We start from the raw sequence: 24383 nt of genomic DNA, 5'->3' as shown, positions 1-24383 counted from the left end.
GGTAACTATCTTTTCTTCTTCAAGTGCTTGCTCATGTCCATTCAAGTTAGGTGACTCCCAAGCAGTACCCCTTGGAGATGGGTAGGAGTTCACAGACATGTAGATTGCAACACAGCTCTGCTGAACCCAGCATCGTCTCTGGCCTGCTGAGCGATGGCATAGAGGGCTGTGAACGTGTGCACTGAGGACCACGTCGGGGCTAGACAGATGTCCTGGATTGGGAAGTGCGCCAGGAAGTCCACCCAAGATGCCTGTGCGCTGGTCAGGTGGGCTCTGGCTATCGGCAGTGGAGGGACTCCTGCCAACTCATAGCAGGTGTGAATGCAAGAGGGGATCCAGTTAGAAATCCTCTGCATGGATACCAGGAGGCCTTTCATTCTATCAGCTGTAGAGATGAAAAGCTAAATCGACCTACGGAAAGGCTTTGTCTGATCTAGGTAGAAAGCCAGGGCCCTTCTTATGTCCAAAGCATGAAGGTACCTCTCATCACCAGTCTCATGGGACTTGGGGCAGAAGACTGGAAGAAAGATGTCCTGGCTCATGTGGAAAATAGACACTACCTTGGGAAGGAAGGCTGGGTGGGGCCGGAGCTGGACCATGTCCTTATAGAAGACCGTGTTTTGAGGTCAGGGCTTGAAGACTTCACCGCTACCAGGAAAGCTACCTTCCATGATAGGTGAGACAGGGAGCACGAGGCCAAAGGCTCAAAGGGTGGGCCCAGGAGTCTGGACAGAGCAGAAGGCGAGATCTCACTGAGGGACTGAACTTGTGGAAAAAGTCTCTCAAGACCTCTGAGGAAACTGACCATCATGTCATGGGAGAACACCGTCTGCCCCTGGATTGGAGGATGAAAGGCGGAAATGGCTGCCAGATGCACCCTGATAGAGGAGTGTACCAGGCCCTGGTTTCTCAAATGAAGCAGGTAGTCTAAGATGGACTGCACTGAAGAATGCGAAGGGGAGATTCCCACTGGGCGGCCAAATGGGGCGAAACTCGTCCACTCTGCCAGGTAAGTCTGTCTACTCAACAGCTTTTTACTCTCGAGGAGGACCTTCTGGACCCCTTCCAAACAGGCCCGTTCCTAAGGATTCGGCCATGCAACAATCACACCATAAGATGGAGGGATGCAAGGTTGGGATGCAAGAGTTGACCATGATCCTGTGATAGCAGGTCTGGTCGATTTGGCAGGGGCCATGGAGGGATCGCCAACAGGCTTGATAGCATCCCACACCAGTGCTGGCGAGGCCACACGGGAATGATCATGATAACCTGAGCCTTGTCTCTCTTGGTTTTCTCTAGGACCTTGCTGATGAGTGGAATCAGAGTGAACCATTCCTGTTCAGTATACTAGAACATGATTAACAATGTATGGAAAGAGTGTGTATGTATAGAAAACCACAAATTTAGTAATGATAAATAAGTGGAAACTAATGTGATGCAAATAAGAGGAAATATTAAGACTTACCACTTCTGTAGAATCAGATTCAAATCCAGTTCAAAGTGAAAATTAAATTAGTGCTCTCATCCTGGTACCTTAGCAGTAATTTAACCAAGTCACAAAACCACAAAAGTTTGGCATGGCTGGTTGTCCTGGCTGAGTCAAGAGGCATTGAAGATGAGGACTTAGGTGGATTGGAAAGCAGATTGCACAGTACCTCCTTTGTCTGCCTGGTTCCAGCCATTACTATCACTCATTTTAACCATTACTAGATGCCCCCCAAAATGTAAAAGGTATTTTTAAAAAGCCAGGACATACCTGTATAAGAAAAGCATCTTCAGTAAATACTAGACACTTTTTTGTGCATTGTATGCATTACTTATCCAGGAATGCTCAAACACATGCACTATATATCTAAGTAACCAGACAATTAGGTAAGGACAACTGCATGACTTAGGATGCTTAAGAGGAAAATGGCACCAAAAAGCCAAATGCCGCCAGCACCAAGGAAGTTAGGTTTTTTGTTTTATAAAAAGAGTTTCCATTTTCAGTGGTTTTAAACTCACAGCAGAATTTTCCCCTATACTTGGCTCAAACAGAATCAAAAAGAGACTTTTTAGAAAATCACTGATTTCTGAGTTGAACAAATTCAGCTAGAATAGCAGCTCTTTCAAAAACCTAAAATAGCAAACACCACAACTTGATCTGAAACTGAAAGTCTGTTTTCAGGAAATTCTGCAGAGGCTGTAGGGTCCTGAAGATCCTGGGATCTTCCCTCCCCCATTCATTCATTCATGCATTCATTCAAGATTGATTAAGATGACATTCTCTATTTTGAACATAGTGGAAAATGTTTTTCCCCCATGTAAAGGAATCTAAGGGAAAACAAACATGGTTAAAAGGTACTGAGAGTCAGAACTGTGCTTGGAGAAGAAAACAGAGTGGTAAAGAGTACTGGCAAATTCCGGATACCTGCCTGAGGAGCTGAGTGTGTGTCACCATCCTGAACTTTTCTACTTTGACAAAGATATTGAGAATCCTGAGATCTAGGATTGGTATTCATCTGCCCCTCTTTTTGGGAACCAGGAAGTATTTGGAATAAAATCCTTTCCCCTCCATACTGTGTGGAAACTAGTTTCACAATTCCTTTGTGGAGAAATGACAGAACCTCTTGCCTCAGGAGAGGCTTGTGAGATGGATCCCTGAAAAGGGACAGGACTGAAAATGAATGGAGTATCCCAATGTTAGAACCTCCACAACCCATCCGTTGGAAGTAATCTGCTCTCATGAGCTCCAGAAATGGGAGACAGGTTTCGACCTACAAAAGGTGGGAGAGGATGTGGGTAGGATGCTGCAGCATCAGATCTAGAATGTGGAAATGTTTGTAACCCTCAACCAAGGTGTCAAAACGAATGCTTGGCTGATAAGAACAAGTAAGTTGTCTGGAACCTAGGTTTCTTTTTTAGGAGGGTCTGATGATCTGTTATAGGTAGAAAACCGACCAACAAGATCTCTGGGATGTCTGTGACCTACTGAATCTTTTCTTATTTGCCAACGTAAAAATCCCCACTGGGCGGAGGGTCACCTTGAATTCTTGAGAGAACATAAGGACTGTGGACTCACTAAACAACTGACAGAAGTCCATCAAAGGGAAGATCTTCTACCATGTTTTCAACATCTCAATTCCTGAGGAGTACAACAATGAGGCTAGACACATGACAGCTGCTGTGGAGATGAAGCGAGCTGCTGTATCGAATGTGTCAAGAGAGGCTAGCAAAGTTGTTTCTTATAAAGAGCTGTCCTTCAATAATGATGGATTGAAAATGTTCCCTTTGTTCCTGTGGGAGATGTTCAATACAAGAATTAAACTTGCTACAGGTGACATGGTTGTAATTAGCAAGAATCCCCTGGTAATTTCGAAATTTCAGAGTAGCAGCTCTTGTGATCAAAAATGTCCAACTGCTTTTAGTCTTTGTTATGTGGGGCAGTTCTCAAACGATGTTGCCTGTCGCATTCATTCACCACATCTACAACCAAAGAGATGGGGCAGGGTGTGAAAACAAAAACTCTGAACGACTAGCCAAAACACAACACTTGTCATCCACTCTCTTACAGGATGAGAGGAGCAGTGGCCAGGGTTTAGCAAATTGTCTTCAAAACTCCAATAGACCTCATTTGAAGGTAAAGCCACTCATCTGGATTCTGTGTATGAAGAATATCCAACAGCCTATGTTGGGTCTCCTGGATTTCTTCTAATGGCATTTGCAGAGTATCAGCCATTCTCTTCATCAAGTTCTGAAAATTTGAAATCATCTACAGTAGGTGGAAGGGGTAACAGCCTCACCTGGAAAGGATGATGAAGTATTAATCTGAGGGGTAACCTCCTCATCAGCTCTTTGTTCTTGTTCTTTCAACAATTTTTCTCATGACTGGGATTGATGGGGGGGGGGCGATGACAGGAGAGTGTTGTCTGTGGAATTCTGAGAGTTCAGTGCGTTGGAGAACTGCTGGCAGTAGGCTGTTCAAGGATCTCAATATGGCCATTGGGGAGGGCCAGAGATACCAAGAAAGATGAGGAACAGTTTGAGACTGCCTGTGTTTTGAAGTGTTCCTCAAGGAGACAGATTCATGGGAATCAGACCTGGGTTGATAATCAAAGGAGCACTGTATGGAAATTTGGGAGTCAGAAGAGCTGTCTTCTGCATAGTCCAGAATGGGGGCAGACAAGGGTGGATTACTAGGAAGTGTCTATCTGTCCACATGGGTACCAGGGAACCAGTAGCAATTGTTGATTGATTGAACGATAGATATCAATAACCAGTAGTTATTGATAATGTACTGGAGATAATTCTGGCTGTGATACTGGAAGTCTTGCTGAACTCAACAAGAGGGCACTCAGGTTCATCAGAGATGAATAAGCTTCTGGAAAATCAAAACTGCTTCAGAACTAAGTGAATCTGTGCAGAAACTAGATGAGTCTAAGATGTAGGAGGTGCAGAGTGCGGATGTGGTGCAGAGTGCACTAATGTCCGCTGAATGACTGATCTGAGTACCGAAGCAGCAGCAGAGGTCTCAGATATACCATCTTCCTCAGTGCAGAATTCTTAGAGTCTCAGACACCTCAATCATATTTCAGTTACATCAAGGTATGTTTTGATACCAGGATATGGGTACCGTGGGTTTTAGAGGTACTTGAGAATTTCAGAGTAGAGGGATCCCTGGTACTGAGACCACTTGGAACCTTCACCTGGAGGTTTTTGGTACAGCTGGTCTCTTGGAGCCAGGTTCTTTTTGAGGAGATTTAGATAGCCTTTTGGCTGGAGACTTCACACTGTCCGCACTGCAGAGCTCTCCCGACAGGTCTGGAAGGTAATCAAGGTGCAGAGGTTGGTGGGGAACTCTGGTCACTTCAAAACTGCTGTTGGAGGGTCGAGGATAGAGGATTGCTATTGTGATGTAGGATGGACAGAGCATTCAATCATGGGGAGACAAAACTTTATCTCCCTGTCTTTCCTGAAACATCCTTTGAATCCTGAGCAAACCTTACATTTTGATTGCATTTGAGTACCCCTAAACAGTGGATACAGTACGAGTGGCCATCACTAACTCCGAAGGACTCCCAGCAAGTGAGGCAAAATTTGAAGGTGCATAGGATGCATGCGTACCTCAAGTGGAGCAGCCATAGGGACATTATTCAAAGAAGTGCATGCAAGTGTGTATTATTTTGTCTACAATTGTGTGTTTCTTGTACTATTAAATAAAGAGCAATGGTGTCTTAGAATCTTATGCCATGTCTTTTGGCTTATACTATCAATATGCCCCTGAAGAAGAAAATGGTAAAAGTGCCCACATGGCTGGAATTCTGGGAGAGGACATGTTTAAGCTCCCAGGAAGCTTAAAAGGTCAGCACTGGTCCCTAGTGATTAGGCAGTTGAACTGCAGTGCCTCAGCTCTCAGAAGAGGGTGCTAGACAGAGGATTTACACCCTGAAAGCATGCTCAGGAATGCCAAGCCAGGGCAGTGCCTGGACTTGTGTTTAGATTCTGGAGGCTTACCGCACCTGGGGCCTAATGAAATGGATCTCATCAGCAGTCTGGTGAGTGTGCAAGAGTGGGAGCTCAAATAGATCTGTGACACTCCCTTGAGTATTTCAGAGTAGCAGCCGTGTTAGTCTGTATTCGCAAAAAGACAAGGAATACTTGTGGCACCTTAGAGACTAGGTGTAGCTCACGAAAGCTTATGCTCAAATAAATTTGTTAGTCTCTAAGGTGCCACAAGTACTCCTTTCCCTTGAGTATATTACTCCTGTTGCTGATGTTAATCATGCTGTCTTTCCAAATTCCAATGGCATCTTGTAACGGCATGGATTCAAATTCCTAGCTGCCAGTTAAACTGCGCCTGTACTTTGTATACATAACAAACATTGCTCAGCATCTCTCTTTGGTCTAATTAGAGAACTTAATATAAAAACAAATAATGGTATAAAGTGGTCATCTACAACTCCTAGTAAGAATTTAGAATTCCAGGGAGTTCCAATCAACAGAACAGAGGACTGCATCCCATTCTAAGAAATAAAGATGAAGAAACCAAACTCTTTGTGTTGTGACAAAGGAAAATGTTTACTTACATCCATATAATCCCTTACCTGCTGTTTGTTGCCTTTTCGAGTTAACATGACAAATGGCATTGTGTCTCCCGACTCCGATTCTCCTTCCCCACTACCCAAGGGTGGACCCTTCTTTAGCTGACTCTTGAGATGGAGAGGAATAGCAACGTCCAGCTGATGTACTTTCACAGATTCTCCACTCCGTTGCTAAAAAGAAAGGGGATGCAAAATGCTCTAGGCAATCAAATTCTGAAAATATGAAAGCTTTGTTGTTTCCACAATTAATTTTTCATAAAAAATATAAATTACCTTCTAGAATAACAGAGCTATACACACGTGTACAGTCTCATTAAAATGTATTTTGTTTCCTTCCGAGTTGCTACATTTCTTACCCTATTATATTCATTACGCAGAATTGAGAACATTGCAGAATGCTAATTTAGAAGATGACAATGAGGAAATTACTCAATTTTAAGGAATTAAAGAAACAATTCAACTAATATTGGATATAGTAAGATCAGTAATTCTGGATTCAGATTTTTTATAATATTCCAGTTACTCTATTCTTGATACAGTGCTTGCAACAGATTACCAAATTATTCTCCAGATGTCATTTGTTTTGTTTTTATTTTAGCCATTGATATGCTATGTAAATTCAAATGGCAGCAACATTTATAATGCTTAACATCCTGTGTATGGATAATCAAAAATGGCTGTGTCTGTGTCATAGGCTTTATCTTTAATTGAACAGTCAGTTGAAAGAATCAGTCAGCATCTCCAGATATTTATTGGGCAGAAGAAAACAATTTACAGTTTTATTAAAAGCAATTCTCCTCCAGCCATACTACTTCCATTCCTTAATCACTGATTCTTGAAACAGTACTTAAGCTCATTTTATAGAGTTCCTACATAATCAGTAATTGCTCCTTCCAGTGTCCATGGAAATTTCCACCCTTCCACAGAAGTCACTAAGAAATTCAAATGAGGTTAAGGCATTATTTTCTACTCTGGCCCAGGCTCTGTTTTCTCAAAATGGCCACTGCCTTGTCTGTAAATTTAAAAATATTTGTATTGCATCCCTCTACTGACAGATTCAACATATTTAATTTATCGAATACATCAATTAGGTATGCCACAATAAATCGCCAATGCTAGTCTGGAAATAGTTTCTGCATAGTCACCTTTCAGAAATACAAATCTCATTTCTGAGCTTTAAAAAATAACCAGCTCAAAACTTTTCCTCTTGACATGAATTTTAGAAAAGAAAATTTTAGTAACAAAAAGGATCTATTTGCACTCGCAACACATCTCCAGTCACAAGCCATATTGAAAAATATCTGGAATTGAGTGTTCTGACGATAGAAATAATATAATTTAGCAGTTTTACAGCATTTGACAAGGTTGCATTAAGTTCAGGAAGCATTGTATTGAAATTTACTTTACTAAAGTGGGTGAACAGATCTGACTCTTGTTAAAAGGCCACTTATGATGCCTGTTTTAGAAGATGCATCATCAGCAAAGAATCAATCACGTCCCACTGGATTTTACAAGAGCGAACACTTACTCCCTAGCAGCATGTTTGGATTAGTCTGTATAATAAAATACCTCCCTGAAATATCACTAGCATTCAAAAAAACAAGTAAAAACTATAACTTCCACCACTCCAGCAACATCAGTAGGCTCATCAAGAAGACATGAGAATTTCTTTGTGTATCTTTTCAGTCAATTAGGATGGCACCATCCAAAGGCCAATTCATCTATGTAGTGTCTGGCAGTACAACTGGAAGAGCAGAAGTAATTTAATATTGCCTTTTTATCTAAACTTCACAATTAATAATCAGGATATTATCAAACAGCAGACCCAAAACTGAATCTTGGATTATCTCTCCCTTCCTGAGCTGGCAGGATGGGTGCATCTCAGAAGCACACCTGCTGGTCAATAAAGCACAGGATTAATAGAGCTCCATTTAGCACTCAGAGCTGCAGGATATTTGTAACGATGGGAGAGGGAGTAAAGATTAAGGGGGAAAGGGAGGCTTTTGTGAAAGCACAGGATTGAGCCAAACCACCCCAGCATCCAAGACTGATTTTCATGACTGTTCCTCCCAAAAGGCCCCTACCTAGGAAGGTGGGCAGAAGGACTTGTATAAAAAAAAAACAAACAAAAAACAGGCCTCACAGCAGTGGGGCAGAATTAAGAAAGCCTAGCACTGGAGGAAGGCAGCCAAAAACAGAGTATGAAAAAACACCCACATCCCATGGTGCAAGCCGCTCCATGTTAACCACTTATTTCAGAATCAATGCAGTAAAGGTGCTTATTTAATCTAAGACAATAACAAGGACTAATACCTGAAGATTCTCCAGCATCATTTTATCCAATGCCTGAATGAAGTCCTCGTCCTCTACACAAGGAACATGTTTAAGTCCTCCTCCTTTAATCATTACTTCCTGGTATAGAAGACAAATATTCTGTTACATTAATTTCAGCAGTAGTGAAGTTCAGGATGGATCTGAATTACTAAGAAAATTACTCTGCTTGCATTTCTGACAAAAGTTTGTCATGGGTTTAGTTTTAAAAACATTGCTGAAGGAAAAAAAAATGTTAAAATAGATTTGCCCAATTTAGGAATTTTGGTGTTTACTGCTCTAATGCTTACTGACATTGATCACTGCCTAAAAACTGATTATCTGCAATACGTTACAATACAGTTGGCATATTGATTTGTACTTATTTTAGACATCATGTCTACAATATATAAAAAATAATATTCTCTCCCCATCTGCAACTGATTGATTTGGCTGTATTTCTTAGATTGGGAAATTAGAATGCTTATTCAGAGGGGACTACCCATAAATATTTGTAAAGCACACACATATAGCAGGTACTACTATAAATAATCATCATCATCTATTCATGGGACAGCAGATGTAAGGGTGCACTGATGCAATGAGACCCTCGTTAGTTATCTATAGAAAGGCTTTGTGGTTGTTTGGCATACAGTTCTTGAGAACACATTTTAGTCTATGATCATTTTTATTCTTTAAGCGGAACAAACCTGTAGACCTAACAATATGAAACAAGACACTCAGCTCAGTGGGGGGCCAATTAGTTCTGCCTCTGCATCACCATTCAGTGAAGCAGCAGCAGCAGAATGTTGCAAGACCAACCACCTCAGTAGTCTCTGCTGAATCTCTTGCATAACATCCTCCTTCCCACTCTCCAACAGCTGAATGACCTCCTTGGATGCCTTCTCTGGGCTAAAGGCTCTGTTTCATTAATGTCAGAACAGCTGACTAGTACTAAGCAAATGCCATCACCCAAGAGACACTGGCATCAAAGGCCGTCTATATAGGTCCTCATTCTCCATCACACCTGTTTCTGCCTCTGGCAATGCTTCTGCTTGTTTCCATGATCCAAGTGACTGTCATTTGGTGCATCTTTTTGATCTGAATGGAGGTAATCAGAATATAACACAGCAAATACCTCAGTATGCTACTTTTTCAGATGTTACCACAGCACATCTGTTTTGGGGTGATCATTCCCCATCTTACTATTAGACCACGCTCCAGGCACACAGCTGGATGACTAGGTTTGATGTGATTGCTTTTGATAGTGAGGTAACAATACATCCCCATCATTTCTTCACTGCTGCTTTTTGTTTGTTTGTCCTGCTTCCTTATTACAATTCTGTGACTCAAAGGAGAATCTACTTTACCATGTCAATTTGCTGGAAATATTAGTTATCTCAATAGCATGTCAAAACTTCTCTTTTTTCTAGCAGTCCACTCAGTGTTTTCACAATGGCTATGCAATCTCTTCCAATGTGAATGAATATTTTCATGATTACTTTTGACACTTTCACTTTCCTAAAAGAGTCTTGTAAGCAAAATTATTTGTATGAATGTCCGTGAAAAACAAACATTAAGGGGTTGCAAATGTCAAACTGAACTTGTTTTCGTTTGAAATAACATGTGAATATTTTTTTAGTGTATGTCCCCTAATCTCTAATGAGCATTAACTGCTAAAAATATTCAGTCAAGAAAACTGAGCATGTAAAACCGGTCTCATTATTCAAAAGCAGTGGCACATACTGTGTTCTCTTCATCAGTTTCATTCTCCTTATTGGAGTCTGTGAGGTAATCAGTATTCTCTTCCTCTTCTTCCTCACCCTCCTCATCGTCATTATCCGAGCACTCCTGAAATAGCATATTTAAAGTTTAAATTTTAATGACATGCTACATTTTAACATAATTTAATGAGAGAAACATTAAGTGCATTCACTATTTACAGCCCCCCTCACTGCCATGAAATGTTGTATAATCGATTGATTTATCTTTGATCACAATATGCAATGTAGTCTGCTTCGAATGATAGCCATGCCATCTAGCGACAGTTACTGATCAGTTTTTGAATACTCATCTTGCTGTTACACTAACCCTTGATATGCACTATGCCTGGGTCCCCATCTTGTTTCCAAACTTGTTCTTTATTGAATAAGTTACATTTTCCCCAATGAGACTGATCTGAAAGCAGACTAATTTTTTATTAGACAAACTGTTTTATGCAGTGTTGTTGAAGCTGTGTTGGTCCCAGGATATTAGACAGACAAGGTGGGTTAGGTAATATCTTTTATTGGACCAAAAAGAGAGAAAAACTTGGAGAGAGAGACGAACTTTTGAGCTACATTAAGCCACAGAAGTTAGAATTTTCAAGATCACATATATTAGCATATTGCACACTTGCTTTCTTATTGGCTACATCAATTTGATTCAAAAGATTACTGAAGCAGTAATGAAGACTGATGTGATCCCAATGCTTCTTATTATCCATATTACACAGGAAAAATGATGAACAGCACAAGGTGCCCTTTGCTTCCTTTAGTTTTGGTCTTTTATATGATCATGCATCTGCTCTAATAACTGGTATAGGAGATGGTACAAAAAACTTTATATTTACAGATTAATAGCTATACTGAGAGGTAGCACGGGGGTGGGGGGAAAATAGCTCAGTGGTTTGAGCATTGGCCTGCTAAACCCAGCGTTGTGAGTTCAATCCTTGAGGGGGGCATTTAGTGACCTGGGGCAAAAATCGGGGATTGGTTGTGCTTTGAGCAGGGGATTGGACGAGATGACCTCCTGAGATCCCTTCCAACCCTGATATTCTATAATTCTGTGATTCTGTTGGGCAGAGCACAGGGTTGTGGACTGAGGACAACACTGAGTTCTAACCCTTCCTCTGCCACTATTTCCTTGGGCAAGTCTCTTGAATGCTTTATGTTCACTTTTCCACATATGTAAAATGGGGATATTATTGCCTACCTTCCAAGGGGTGTTCAGGGACATTATTAAGGGCCCTTTTTGCATAACCTGAGCAAATGGATTTTTGTACAGGGACTCTCCATAGCAGCTAGGAGGTAGAATCGTTCCCTCCATGAAGCACAAGCAGAACTGGTAACTCCACAGCACATAGGGTTTAGAATCCCACCTAAACATTCTCTCTACAACTAGGGCCCCATGCACAGCAGAGCAATGCTGCATCGACTGACTTCGAGGCTTTGTGCAGGCCTACCATAAGGTTTAGGCCGGAGGTGGGCAAACTACGGCCCACGGGCCGGATCCGTCCCATCCGGGCTTTGGATCTGACCTGCAGGATTGCCACCCCCGCGGTGCCGCAGGCCTGACTCCGCTCCAGGAAGCGGCCGGCATCATGTCCATGCGGCCTCTGGGGAAGCGGGGAGGCAGAGGGCTCCGTGCGCTGCGCTTGCCTGTGGGTATCTCCCCAGAAGCTCCCATTGGCTGGGAATGGGGAACTCCCTGCCCTGAGCCCCCTGCCTGTACTCCAACCTCCTACTGCACCCCAACCCCTCCTGCACCCCAACCCCCTGCCCTGAGCCCCCGCAGAACCCCACACCCCTCCTGCCCCCCAACCCCCTGCCATGAGCCCCCTCCTGCACTGCTCCCTGCACCACTGCTCTGAGCCCCCTCCCACACTGTGCACCCCCACCCCTTTCCCTGAGCCCCCACATATGCCATGCACCCCTCCTCTGTCCCAACCCCTTGCCCTGAGCCCCTTCCTGTTCACTGCACCCCCTCCCAGACCCCACACTCCCTACTGCACTCCAACCCCCTGCCCCAGCCCTACATTCATGGCCCTGCATACAATTTCCTCACCCAGATGTGGCCCTCAGGCCAAAAAGTTTGCCCACCCCAGTTTAGGCCTTTATGGTTTGTAAAATGTTAAGTATTTTTTCCTTCTATGTAAGGATAGTGCAAAACAAGTTAAATGAATGTGATCACCTCTTCCTCTGGCTCATTTACTTCACTTTCATTTCCAGACTGTTCTTCTGTCTCTGCTCCACCTTCCTCCTCCTCTTCCTCTTCTTCCAGATTCTCTCCTTCCGTCATAGAATCTTTTGAATCTTTGTCATTCACAATGCCTGAAAGTTGAAAAATAGGAAGGGATTAGGAATAGAATGTGTTAGACAGGAAGCAATCTTTTGCTGTGGCATCACACTAAAAATACTGCACTGATGTATGACAGTTCGAAAAACCCAATCCTAGCAAATGCTGATGAAAGTATTATGCAGGACTAATGATTAAGTCTTGAATGATGTATGTATTTATAATTGTATAAGGTATTTCTTTCTGAGCAAAATCATAAGAGAAAATGGTTTCAAAACAACTCAAGAAAGAATTTTCATTGGGAACATTTAGGAATTTCCACAGAATGCTGATCAAGTAAAGAAGTGGTATATCTCAAAATGTCTTTGAAATTTCTTCAACTCCCCTGTACTACATTTTAAAGGCTACATTAAAATGACAAACATCTTAGATGCTGTACATAAAATGCCAGAGGCTGGATGTTATTGGATCTCTGCAATATGATTTTCAGTATTCTGGGAGATTTATCAAGAACTGTACAGACTGTTTAAGAAACACTTCAGAGCATGTAGTGAAAATTCCTACAACCTGTGTTAGAAGCTCTCAATTCTCAACTTATGGCACTACATCCAACAAAACCACAGTAAAATTTTTTGTTGTTACTGTGATTTATTATAAAATGAAACTCAGTACATTTCATAATTCTGGACAAAACATTTAGCCTGTTTATAATAGATTCTTGTAAAACTGAAATGATTTTTTGTTTCCCTACTAAGGCCCTGAGATCCTGCACCCCTCCCAAAGTAGTCACCTAATGTCCCTATCCTACTGCAGAGAGGAATATTTCAAAGGGTCCCAGTTCATCTTACCATCTTCTCTATTAACAGACTCATTGTCTCCATCCCTGTTAAATCTACTTTGTCTTCCGGTTTTTGTTTTGTATTATTTTGACAAGACAACCAACTCACTAATGCTCTGATTTCTTCATAAAATTATCCTTCAGTTTGGTCTGTTCTCTTAGTTATATTGTTTCCTTTAAATAATTACAAGTGTATTTTAATTTTGGTTTGAATAATTTTGGATTATCCCAGACCCTGCTATTACTTCACTAAATATTCTGTGATATAATTTCAATTCTCCTTTATGGAATCAGACCCCATTGCACATTATCAGATCAGAAAATGCAGTAGGTATATTTCAGCTTACAATTTAGTCTTAGAAATAGTTTAACTATTAACAAAAACATAAGAATTGAGTATGGCTCTGAAATATGGAAAAACAAGGTAATTTATTTTTGAAAAAAACTCTTGCTAAAGCTAAGCCATCCACTACAAAAATGGACAAACTTCTAGCACACAGTACTCTTTCATACATTCTTTAAATTTTTTCATTAATCCACAAAGCCAATTTCTACTCATGGGGATTGTGGTTTGAGCAAGCAGAGAATGATACTGATGCTAGCCTTGCCCAACACAGAAGATTTCAGCCAATGATTTTTCAAAGATACCCTTCAAAACTGATGTAGTCAGTACACAGTACCTTATTCATAGTTTAAACTATATGACCCATACACTTAGGATCTACAGTTGGTTAGTTATTTTGGAGTGCAAAGAAAGAACTAATTTCCATTCTCAGAGAACTTTGAGTAGCCAGTTTTGTTTCTTATTGCAGTAACCAATACTTCAATCTACTCCAGCAAGTTTGGGGCTCATTTTCATGACTGTGGAAACCTGAGCGGGGGACAAATTTTTGTAGCAAGAGAGATTTTTGCTTCTATGGGCCATCATTAGTGCATTAAATTGGGGCTTCAACACAGACCAACAATGATCAGCTCAGTACAGACTACCCAAACGCAACTGTATTGTCTATGTTCATGAATCCACTGCAGAAATCTTATTCACATTGCTCCTTTAATCACTATCCATGAGTTGCATTATAAGTCATGAAAAGTGACAAGGAAGCATTTTGAAAATATGATGGCCAGGCTTTGTTAGAAAGGTCTGTGTAGCCTTCACTCTACAGATCACTAGAAAACAAGTGCAGTGCCTTTTTCTTAAAGAAAAGGAGTACTTGTGGCACCTTAGAGACTAACAAATTTATTAGAGCATAAGGTTTCGTGAGCTACAGCTCACTTCATCGGATGCATGGAAGTGAGCTGTAGCTCACGAAAGCTTATGCTCTAATAAATTTGTTAGTCTCTAAGGTGCCACAAGTACTCCTTTTCTTTTTGCGAATACAGATTAACACGGCTGCTACTCTGAAACCTGCCTTTTCCTTGTTTCAGTTCCATAACTCAAAGTAGACAAATGTTAACCTACTCTAGTTTATTGTATAACATGAATTTGCTGGTCGGCTGTTAGACACTTCACTGTTAACAGATTTATTTTAAGTGTCCTAAAACAGGTCATGCAGTAACTTTTGCGATTTTACAGACACATCAGTTTAATAATATAAATCTATACCAGTAGCATGACACAAAATACTAGGGCTTCACAGCACTTCTCTACTCAAATGCTTATATTAAACAATGCAATATTTCATACAAGAGGATCCAGTACTCCCTTGAATTAAAAAAAACAAAACACATTCTTAGGTGAGGTGCTCAGATACAGCCTTAATGGGGGCCATATGAGATATTTAGATCAAACTTGGTAATGCTGATGTATACAATTCTTATCTATTAAGATTTTCTAAATGAATAGTGATTTTGGGAACCCCATGGTTTTTTTGGTACCCAGCTGGAGACTTTAAAAGGACCTGGGTTTCAGAAAGTGCTGAGCACCCGCAATCAGCCAGGGCCTTTTAAGGGGTGTTGGACAGGGCACCCAATAGCATAAGTCACTTTAGAAAATCTGGACCTAAGTCCTGAATAAGACATTTAAATTCGCCAAATCTCAGTAATACTATTAATGCTAGGGTATTGTTTTGTACTTAGCGGAGTTTGACTCAAGTTCTGCTCATGCATACACACTCCCTTCCCCCCAATTCCAGAGGCTCCAAGCTATCAATCTTCCTTTCTAATGATGAACTGGACAAAACTCCCCTCAGAACTAATGGATTGATGCTGAATCACAAAGGTATTCTTAAGGAGGAGACGAGAGTATGCTCTTTCAGCTGCACTTCAAACCCATATTGGCTGAAGGAACAAGTATGAAAACCTGGGTTTCCATGGACAGATTACTATCAAGAACTGTAACACTTTTAAACAGCACCTGAAGTTTAATGAAAAGAAACATATTTAAAGCTGTTCCAGTTTCAAACCCCAACATCCATTTACACTGGATGAGTTAACAATCAAGGAGAGCAAGAGTTGACACTGAGAAGTGAGTACCGGAAAAACTATCTTCAGAGAGAAGGGACTGTGTAGGGCAGGGGTCGGCAACCTTTCAGAAGTGGTGTGCCAAGTCTTCATTTATAATACATTTTAACATTTTTTAGAAGGTCTCTCTCTATAAGTCTATATATTATATAACTAAACTATTGTCATATGTAAAGTAAACAAGGTTTTCAAAACGTTTAAGAAGCTTAATTTAAAATTAAACTAAAATGCGGATCTTACGCTGCCGGCCCGCTCAGCCCACTGCCAGCCTGGGATTCCGTTCACCTAGGCCAACAGCAGGCTGAGCGGGGCCCGTGGCCGGGACCCCAGCTGGTGAGGGGCCAGCAGCCAGAACCCCAGACCAGCAGCGGGCTGAGCGGGGCAGGCGGCCAGGACTCCAGACCAGCAGTGGGCTGAGTGGCTCAGCCCGCTGCCAGTCTGGGGTTCCGTCTGCCGGCTCCTGCCAGCCAGGGTCCCGGCTGCCGCCCTGCTCAGCCTGCTGCCGGTCTAGGATCCCAGCCCTGCCCACATAGAGTGGGTACCTACCTTCTCCCTGGTTCTAGCCCATTCTCTTCCTGTCTCTGCACTGAGCTGAGGGTGGGGATGCACTGAGCATAGAGCTGGGGGTGAAGGAGCAAGCTGGGGGTGGGGGTGTAGGGTCTGGCCAGGAGCTAGAATGAGGGAGGGGGCTCAGGGTTGGGGTTTGGGTGTGGAGTGCTTACCTGGGCAGCTCCCATATGGTGCGAGAGGTGCATGTAGGAATGTGTGTGGGTGGGTGCAGGAGCTCCCATTTGGTGCTCAGGGTGGGGGTGAGAATGTGGGGGGTGCAAGAATCAGGACATAGGGTGGGGGGACTGGGTATGCGTGGGGGTGCTGGAGTAAAGACTGGGGTCGTGGGGGGGTGCAGGGGTCAGGGCAGAAGGCTGGGGTGTGAGGGGGGTGCAGGAGTCAGGGCATGGCATAGGGGGTTGGGGGTGTGAGGAGGGAGCAGGAGACAGGGCAGGGGGCTGGGGGTGTGTGAGGCGGGGTAAGGACAGGGGGCTGGGGATGTGGGTGTGGGCTAGGGTAGTGGGGGCACTCCCAGCTCCCTGCCCAGAGCAGCTCACAGCTGGGGGCTGAAGGGAGTATGCCCGATTCCACCCCTCTTCCCCAAGGCCCCGTCCCCACCTCCTCCCCAGGCAGCTGTGGCTTGGCTTCTCCCACTCCCTTGCAAGGGCCATCAGCTGATGGGCGGCAAGGAGGGAGAGGAGGAGGGGCAGGAACCCAGCACACTGCCGGGAGGGGGGAGCTTGCGGTGGTGCGGGGGGTGGAGAAGAGAGAGCTGGGGTGGGCAGGATTTTTAATGGCATGCTGCTGCCTGCCGGGGTCCTGGCCTGGATTCAGCAGCAGGCTGAGCGGGGGCCGGCGGCTGGGACTTGGCAGGCAGCAGTGTGCCATTAAAAATCGGCACGCGTGCCATAGGTTGCTGACTCTTGGTGTAGGGAATACTAAGCCTAAGGAAGGTTTGGGCAGAGGTAAAGAGAATGTGATTAGAAAGGGAGAAAGGGTGATGAGAGCAAAGAGTACTACTAGTTTTTGCTTCCACATCAGCCTATTTAGAGAGCAGCCAACCCATCAGACTTGTGAAATCCTTTTAACTAGCATCTCCACCACATAAAAAATAACCTGTTAATAATGGTGTGAGAGCAGGTAGCAGCAATCTTCCCTCTATCATACTGATCCAATGCCAAGCAAAGATGTTAGGAGGAGCACTCTGCTTGCTCGACTTGCTATCATATGAACAAGAAATATAATAGATGTCCTAGCCACTTGTGATCACTTCACATCACAAGCCGTTTTTGCTAGAGTAGGACTATTAACCTTTTAGTCTTGATTAAATTTCCATTTTGGCAGTTACCATACACTCTGCTTGCCTAAATTTCTTTCCTACACAGAAATTTCAACTGGACACTATATTCCTCCTCACTACATGTCAAACTGCTGCACCAAATTGTTACAAGTTCATTTCCAACCATGTATTGGCTCCTCTTGTATGTGCATGTAAATAATTTGTGAAGTTCTTTCGGATGTCTTATTCTTATATTTATGCCACATATCTGGAGATTGATAGGCATACGTGTGAAAGTACAAAATATTAACACAGGCTAGAAGAGTGTCAAGTAAATAGTATAAAAAAATCTGTCATATACCCATTTTAATTACCTGGAATCTTTACCGAACCTCAGAAATAAATCCATAGAAATATGAATCTGACAAAATTACTAAATCATGTAGGAATAGATTATGATTTGGAGTTTGGTCAGATCCCTCATTAAAACTATTTAAATGAAATCTTTTGCACCTATCATAATAGCTTTCAAACATCGGTACAGAGAAAGAGAGTAGGGTCCAGAAGATTCTTATCTATGTATAGTCATAACAGCAAAGGATTAGCAACTATCCTACCATGTGTGTGTTAAACTGGAAACAAAAAAGATACTGGAAATCCAACACAGTTGCTCATCCAATAGCAGCTTTAAAAATAACAACGGTGATCTGCCTGTCTGGTGCCAGAATGAACACAACGGAATGCCATTCCCCAAAACTGGCTCACTCATGCTCTAGGAATAAGGAGATCCCACTACTGTACTGGATGCAACAGATATACAGAAAATGGTTCAGAGGCTGGAAATTACTTTGACATACAACAGAAATTGCTGGGCATCTTTGAAAGGAATATATTAAAATGCATCTAATTAGTCATAATTTGCCTTTCTGGGTGAGTTAGAGATCATGAAAGCAGTAATTTAGATCATGCCATGAGGAAGGGAAAAAATTTCACCTAAAATGGTTTCCATTCCAAATTGTTTTTTTTCCCTTTCTGATCATCATAACATGTATAAGGAAGTCAAAGTCTGATATTAATACTAAATTATATTTGAAGAATTTTAATTAAATGTATAGCACAGTGAACAAAATGCAAATTCCTCTTAAAAATAAAATTCAATGCATAATTTCTCTACATATTGACCTTTAAATTAAGGGATTACTTTGAGAACTGAACTGATTTAACTAGAAGTAGTGTGGATCAAGTTCTTGCCTATAACACTTGCAAGTAAAAAATATCCACAAAAAGGCTCTAGTAAAACAGGGCTTCCAATTAGAAATTAAAAATTATAAAATAAATCCATTCAACGACTGAATACATTAACAGCCAATGGCACTGTATAAAGATTTTTTTTTTTTAAATGCATCACTACCCTAGTGTTTCTAGATATAAACATTAGGGAGTGTTTGGTCAATTGAGCTGTGGGGTCCCCACAGCCAGGTGTGTGCTCCTGATGCTAACTAATTTCAACACAGATAACTTTGGAGTGTTTCATAAATGTACACCACTGTAGTTGGAAGAAGAACAGGTTTACCTTTTAGTAACTCACAAATGCAGCACTAGTTTCCATATGCTTTTTAAAGAAATCAGTCTATGAATCCAGTTTAATAGAAGCATAAAAAGAACAGAAGTAGTGTTTATATTTAGCATAAGTAAGGGAGTCACATTCTCATCGAATAATTTCCTCCAGTGAAAACTGTGAGCCTATTTATGAGCATTCCAAGGAAAACATAAAAGACTCAAAATGTTTGACAGACAACTTTCTAGAAATAGAGCTGTGGTCAGTAAACAGAATAGCAAACAGGTTCCCTTTTTTTATTGTAGTTCCAAACTATTCCGGTTTGACAAGAATTGCTATTGCCATGCCTAACATAAGAGTAAGTCAACATGTGTCTTGGAAAATGCAGGATTATACTGAACCTTTTCAACCCAGCGAATAAAGAATATTGTAACTCCACATGACACAACTATCATTTCTTCCTCTTATTCCTTCCTTCTTACAGACCACCAGTAGCAATTCCTTGGTGACTTTATCCAGCAGAACTTTTATGCATCCTGAAGGGAAGGAATTTCTTCCAGAAAGCCATTCTGTCAACCACTTCCTAAAGTCGCCTTGACTCATTAAAGTCTCTTAAAGAGTGACTTAGTTTGTCTCTAGATCCGCTTGCTACTTGATAAATATTCCAAAAGTTCAAGCAAAAGTATTTTTTCTACTTTATTTCTGTAATGCATCATTGTTAAAGACACTGTTAATCTCTCTACATAGCAAACACTGGAACACTCATGACACTTTGTAGGCCTAACCTTAAAGAGAAAGATACAAAGTGGTCAAGTTTACCCTTCCTAGAGGGCTGAAAAAGATGCCCAAAGCCCCATTTTCCTCATCTATTTAAGTATTCACTGGAGACATGCTAACACTACACTTCTGTGGATGAAAAGAACTGTATATTTCAAAGCTCTTCCAATAGGTGGTTTAGTAAATAATTTTATGGAATGGTGTAAATGAGGGTCAGAGAGATTTCGTGAATTGCGTGAATGGCGTAGCAAAGTCAGGGATGTTACACAGATCTCGATACCCATCCCTATGCTTAGTCCACTGGAGCCCAGCTGCCCCTCTATATGCATTCATGAGTGTGTCTATGGAGATACAAACAACAAATATACTAACACACTGCATTTCTGTAGCGTCTTTCCTTGAAGACTATCAAGATGGTTTTCAATCAATTTAAACTTGATTCAATCAACTGCTAAGAGGCAGGTAATGCAGAAGGAAAACTGAATGAAAGGGGTCAAGGGAGTTGTCTAAGGTCACATGTCAAGACTGAGGAACAAAACTCAAATGACCCCTTGTTTCACATAATATCCACTAGCCCACATGTTCATTTCAATAACTGGATATTACAATACACATTTCATGCTTATTTGAATGCCTTGTTCTTAGGTTTGCCAACTTGGTAATATTTAAAAACCGGACACTCCAACAGGAGTGCCGGAATCAACCCTGTCTTGCCTCTTTCCCCGAGGTCCCACCCCTTCCCCATAGGCCCCATCCTTGTCCACAACTCTTACGCCCTCCCCCGCATCACTCGCTGCTCTTCCCCTCCTATCCCCACCTCCCGGGTCAGGACAGATTTTCCTGCACAGCTGGGACCCAACGAAGGTAGGCGGTGGCCCCAGCTGAGTAGGGGGCTGGAACAGGTGATGACCTGGCACCTCCCTCACTGGTAGTAACCCAACATTGTGAGGTCCCCTTTTCGACCGGACTTTCCAGTCGAAAACCGGGCACCTGGCCACCCTACTTGTTCTAAAAGTCCAGTGTTTGATTGTAAGGGTCCCATATACCTTAAAGGAGTCCAGGTAATAGACCCAATGGATATGCTTCTGTGTGATGAGCTAATCAGCCACCAGGACTGCTGGATGCACTAAATACCATATTAAAGCAGCCAAAAGCTCTTGTGTACTGACAAAGTTAGAGATGGTAGATTTCCTTTTCCTTTTACACCAGTCGTCATAAATAAAAATCATAATCAGCTTCATGTTTAGTGTTTCTTTAAGTACATCAAATTAATATATTGCCCAGATTCAGAACAGGTCAGGAAATGCATAAAAAGGTTAAAAATGCCTAAGGGTCAGTGAGAATAATAACTAACTAAATGAATAATAATGACACTGTAAAAGACGAACAACTGGCTTTGCTGATGTATTATTTCTTACCTAGTTTTATTAAGAATTCTCGTTCCAAGTCATGTACCTGCCTGACAGATTCTTCCAGAGAATTGCAGAGTTTTATCTTTGGTCTCAGCAGTTCTAGGGTATCACTGATCATATAGTCAATGTCAATAGGAAACGGATGGTCTTTTGTCCAAACTTCCAAATTCTTCTTCCACCAAACATACCTCTGAAATACAAAACATCCTCACATTATATACATACTGTACTTCATGTTGACTGAAGCTATTTTACCAAGAAAAAGAGACATTACCAAAACATTTTCTTTAACGTAGGAGCATACAAGTCACTAAAAACATACTGAAGTCATATATCTTGCTAAAACAGTTTGAAACAATTCAAACAAAATCCCTAAAATAAAAAAATCCATATGGAATCTTAAAGTGACAATCCAGATTTTAAATTACATAACCAAATAAATCATCTTTGGCAATTGACAATATTATAAAAGAAATGGATATAGAATATAAATACCCTTTTTGGGGCAGATTCTTTCAATGAGAGATGGGCACCTATGTGCCCTTTGTGCATTTCAAAATCCCCCTTTAATTCTTGTACAAATGCAGCCATACAAATCATATTTATCTTTAAAAGGGAAGACATTTATCACAAAAATGCGAACATTAAAACTTCAGGTATCAGTGAGTGATGCTTCTAATCAAAAGTATCATCATGTTATGGAGATATGTAGCAAACCAGCACTACATTCATCTGTAAGATGCAAAGGAAATTCTACTCTTATTTCTACAAGTGTATTTAAGGGCAGAATGAGAGAACAATGAGGTTGCGCAGGTGTATCTGAAGGCAGAGTATGATCAGCAAAACCTTTATTAATGATGGTGATGTTCAAGCCAGAAAGAACTCGGTCTGACTTTCAGATTTTCAGGACTAACAGCAATTAGGAAAACACTTTTTTTTAATTTTTAGACTGACCAAATTTGATATGTATTGACAGGGAACCCCATAATATTTTAAATAATCACTTCTTTAGTTTAACCACAAAGTAACTGAGTTAATATATATGCCAATTAGGGCTGTCGATAAATCGCACTTAACTCACATGACTAACTCAAAAAAATTAATCGCACTTTTAAACAATAGAATACCAATTGAAATTTATTACATATTTTGGATGTTTTTCTACATTTTCATATATATTGTATTCTGTGTTATAATAAAAATAATATACACTTTGATTTCAATTACAAATTTTTGCGCTGTAAAAATGACAAACAAGAAATAGTATTTTTCAATTCACCTCATACCTAATTGCACTCAAAAATAGAACAATGTAAAACTTCAGAGCCTACAAGTCCACACAGTCCTACTTCTTGTTCAGCCAATCACTAAGACAAACAAGTTTGTTTACATTTAGAGGAAATAATGCTGCCCTCTTTTTATTTACAATATCACCAGAAAGTGAGAACAGGCATTTGCATGGCACATTGGTAGCCAGCATATGATAAACATTTACATGCCAGATATGCTAAACATTCATATGCCCCTTCATGCTTCGGCCATCATTCCAGAGGACATGCTTCCGTGCTGATGATGCTCATTAAAGAAATAATGTGTTAATTAAATTTGACTCAACTCCTTGGGGGAGAATTTTAAGTCCCCCGCTCTGTTTTACCTGCATTCTGCCATATATTTCATGTTATAGCAGTCTCAGATGATGACCCAGCACATGATGTTCATTTTAAGAATATTCACTGCAGATTTGACAAAATGCAAAGAAGGTACCGATGTGAGATTTCTAAAGATAGCTATAGCACTTGACCCAAGGTTTAAGAATCTGAAGCGCCTTCCAAAATCTGAGAAGGAGATGGTGTGGAGGATGCTTTCAGATGTCTTAAAAAAGCAACACTCCGATGCGGAAACTACAGAAACCTAACTATCAAAAAAGAAAATCAACTGTCTGATGGTGGCATCTGACTCAAATAGTAAAAATGAACATGTGTTGGTCCACACTGTGTTGGATTGTTATCAGGCAGAACCCATCATCAGTATGGACGCATGTCCCTTGGAATGGTGGTTGAAGCATGAAAGGACATATGAATCTTTAGCGCATCTGGTACGTAAATATCTTGAGACGCCAGCTACAACAGTACTATGAGAACACTTGTTCTCACTTTCAGGTGATATTGTAAACAAGAAGCGGGCAGCATTATCTCCTGCAAACGTAAACAAACTTGTTTGTCTGAGCAATTGGCTGAATAAGAAGTAGGACCGAGTGGACTTGCAGGCTTTAAAATTTTACATGGTTTTATTTTTGAATGCAGGCTTTTTTGTACACAATTCTACATTTGTAAGTTCAACTTTCATGATAAAAGAGTTTGCACTACAGTACTTGTATTAGGTAAATTGAAAAATACTATTTCTTTTGTATTATTACAGTGCAAATACTTTATTTTTGATTACAAGTGAGCGCTGTACACTTTGTATTCTGTATTTTAATTGAAATCAATATATTTGAAAATGTAGAAAACATCCAAAAATATTTAAATAAATTGCATTCTATAATTGTTTAACAGTGTGATTAATTGCGATTACTTTTTTAATCACTTGACAGCTCTAATATCAATACTCCTCCACGGCAGTTATCTTTTAACTTCCCTGTTTTCCTTTTGTCCTTTGAAATTAAGCTGAAAGAGATTAACACAAGCACTCTGAAGTCCACAAATGTTTCAGAATATTCTATGGAGTTACCATGGCAACATCCCGTTACATTTGACATTTTAATGCCATTTCAAAAATCTCTCATTAAAACTATAAACATCAGAAGGGATTTAAAAAATCATTACAGAGCTTGTAGAGTTCACACTCAGGCCTCAATTCAGCAAAGTATTTAAGTATGTGCTCAACTTAAGCATGTGAATAGTCCCAGGGAAGTCTACAGGACTGCTCATGTGCTTAAATTTAAACACATTTAAATGTTTTTCTGAACCAGAGCCCAAAACAATAAAAACCCAAGTGTACAGATTCTAGATACTATATAGATAAATCTTTAGGACTATGCAAAGATACACCCAGCACACAAAGT

General features: G+C 41.0%; 1 protein-coding gene across 18 annotated transcripts in view; it reads right to left on the bottom strand.

Moving 5' to 3' along the window:
• UPF2 (UPF2 regulator of nonsense mediated mRNA decay) overlaps positions 1-24383 on the bottom strand; it is a 192021-nt gene that overhangs the window by 99723 nt on the left and 67915 nt on the right. For 17 of the 18 annotated variants that reach the window (XR_006275976.1, XM_043498511.1, XM_038398473.2 and 14 more), the window contains 5 exons: positions 21326-21509; positions 12342-12481; positions 10137-10241; positions 8394-8492; positions 6084-6251 (listed from right to left, as the gene is read on the bottom strand). Coding sequence is in view for 17 of the 18 variants with exons in the window: in XM_043498511.1 (XP_043354446.1) it covers positions 6084-6251; positions 8394-8492; positions 10137-10241; positions 12342-12481; positions 21326-21509 (696 nt within the window). In the remaining variant the exon portion in view is untranslated. Of the gene's footprint in view, positions 1-6083; positions 6252-8393; positions 9733-10136; positions 10242-12341; positions 12482-21325; positions 21510-24383 lie in introns of those variants that run through there. The other variant, XM_043498582.1, reaches the window with a different exon arrangement.

The sequence above is a fragment of the Dermochelys coriacea genome, chromosome 1, assembly GCF_009764565.3.
Source record: "Dermochelys coriacea isolate rDerCor1 chromosome 1, rDerCor1.pri.v4, whole genome shotgun sequence".
Classification (NCBI taxonomy): domain Eukaryota; kingdom Metazoa; phylum Chordata; order Testudines; family Dermochelyidae; genus Dermochelys; species Dermochelys coriacea.
The sequence above is the reverse complement of the archived record's forward strand: the minus strand, read 5'-3'. Positions and strand labels throughout refer to the sequence as shown.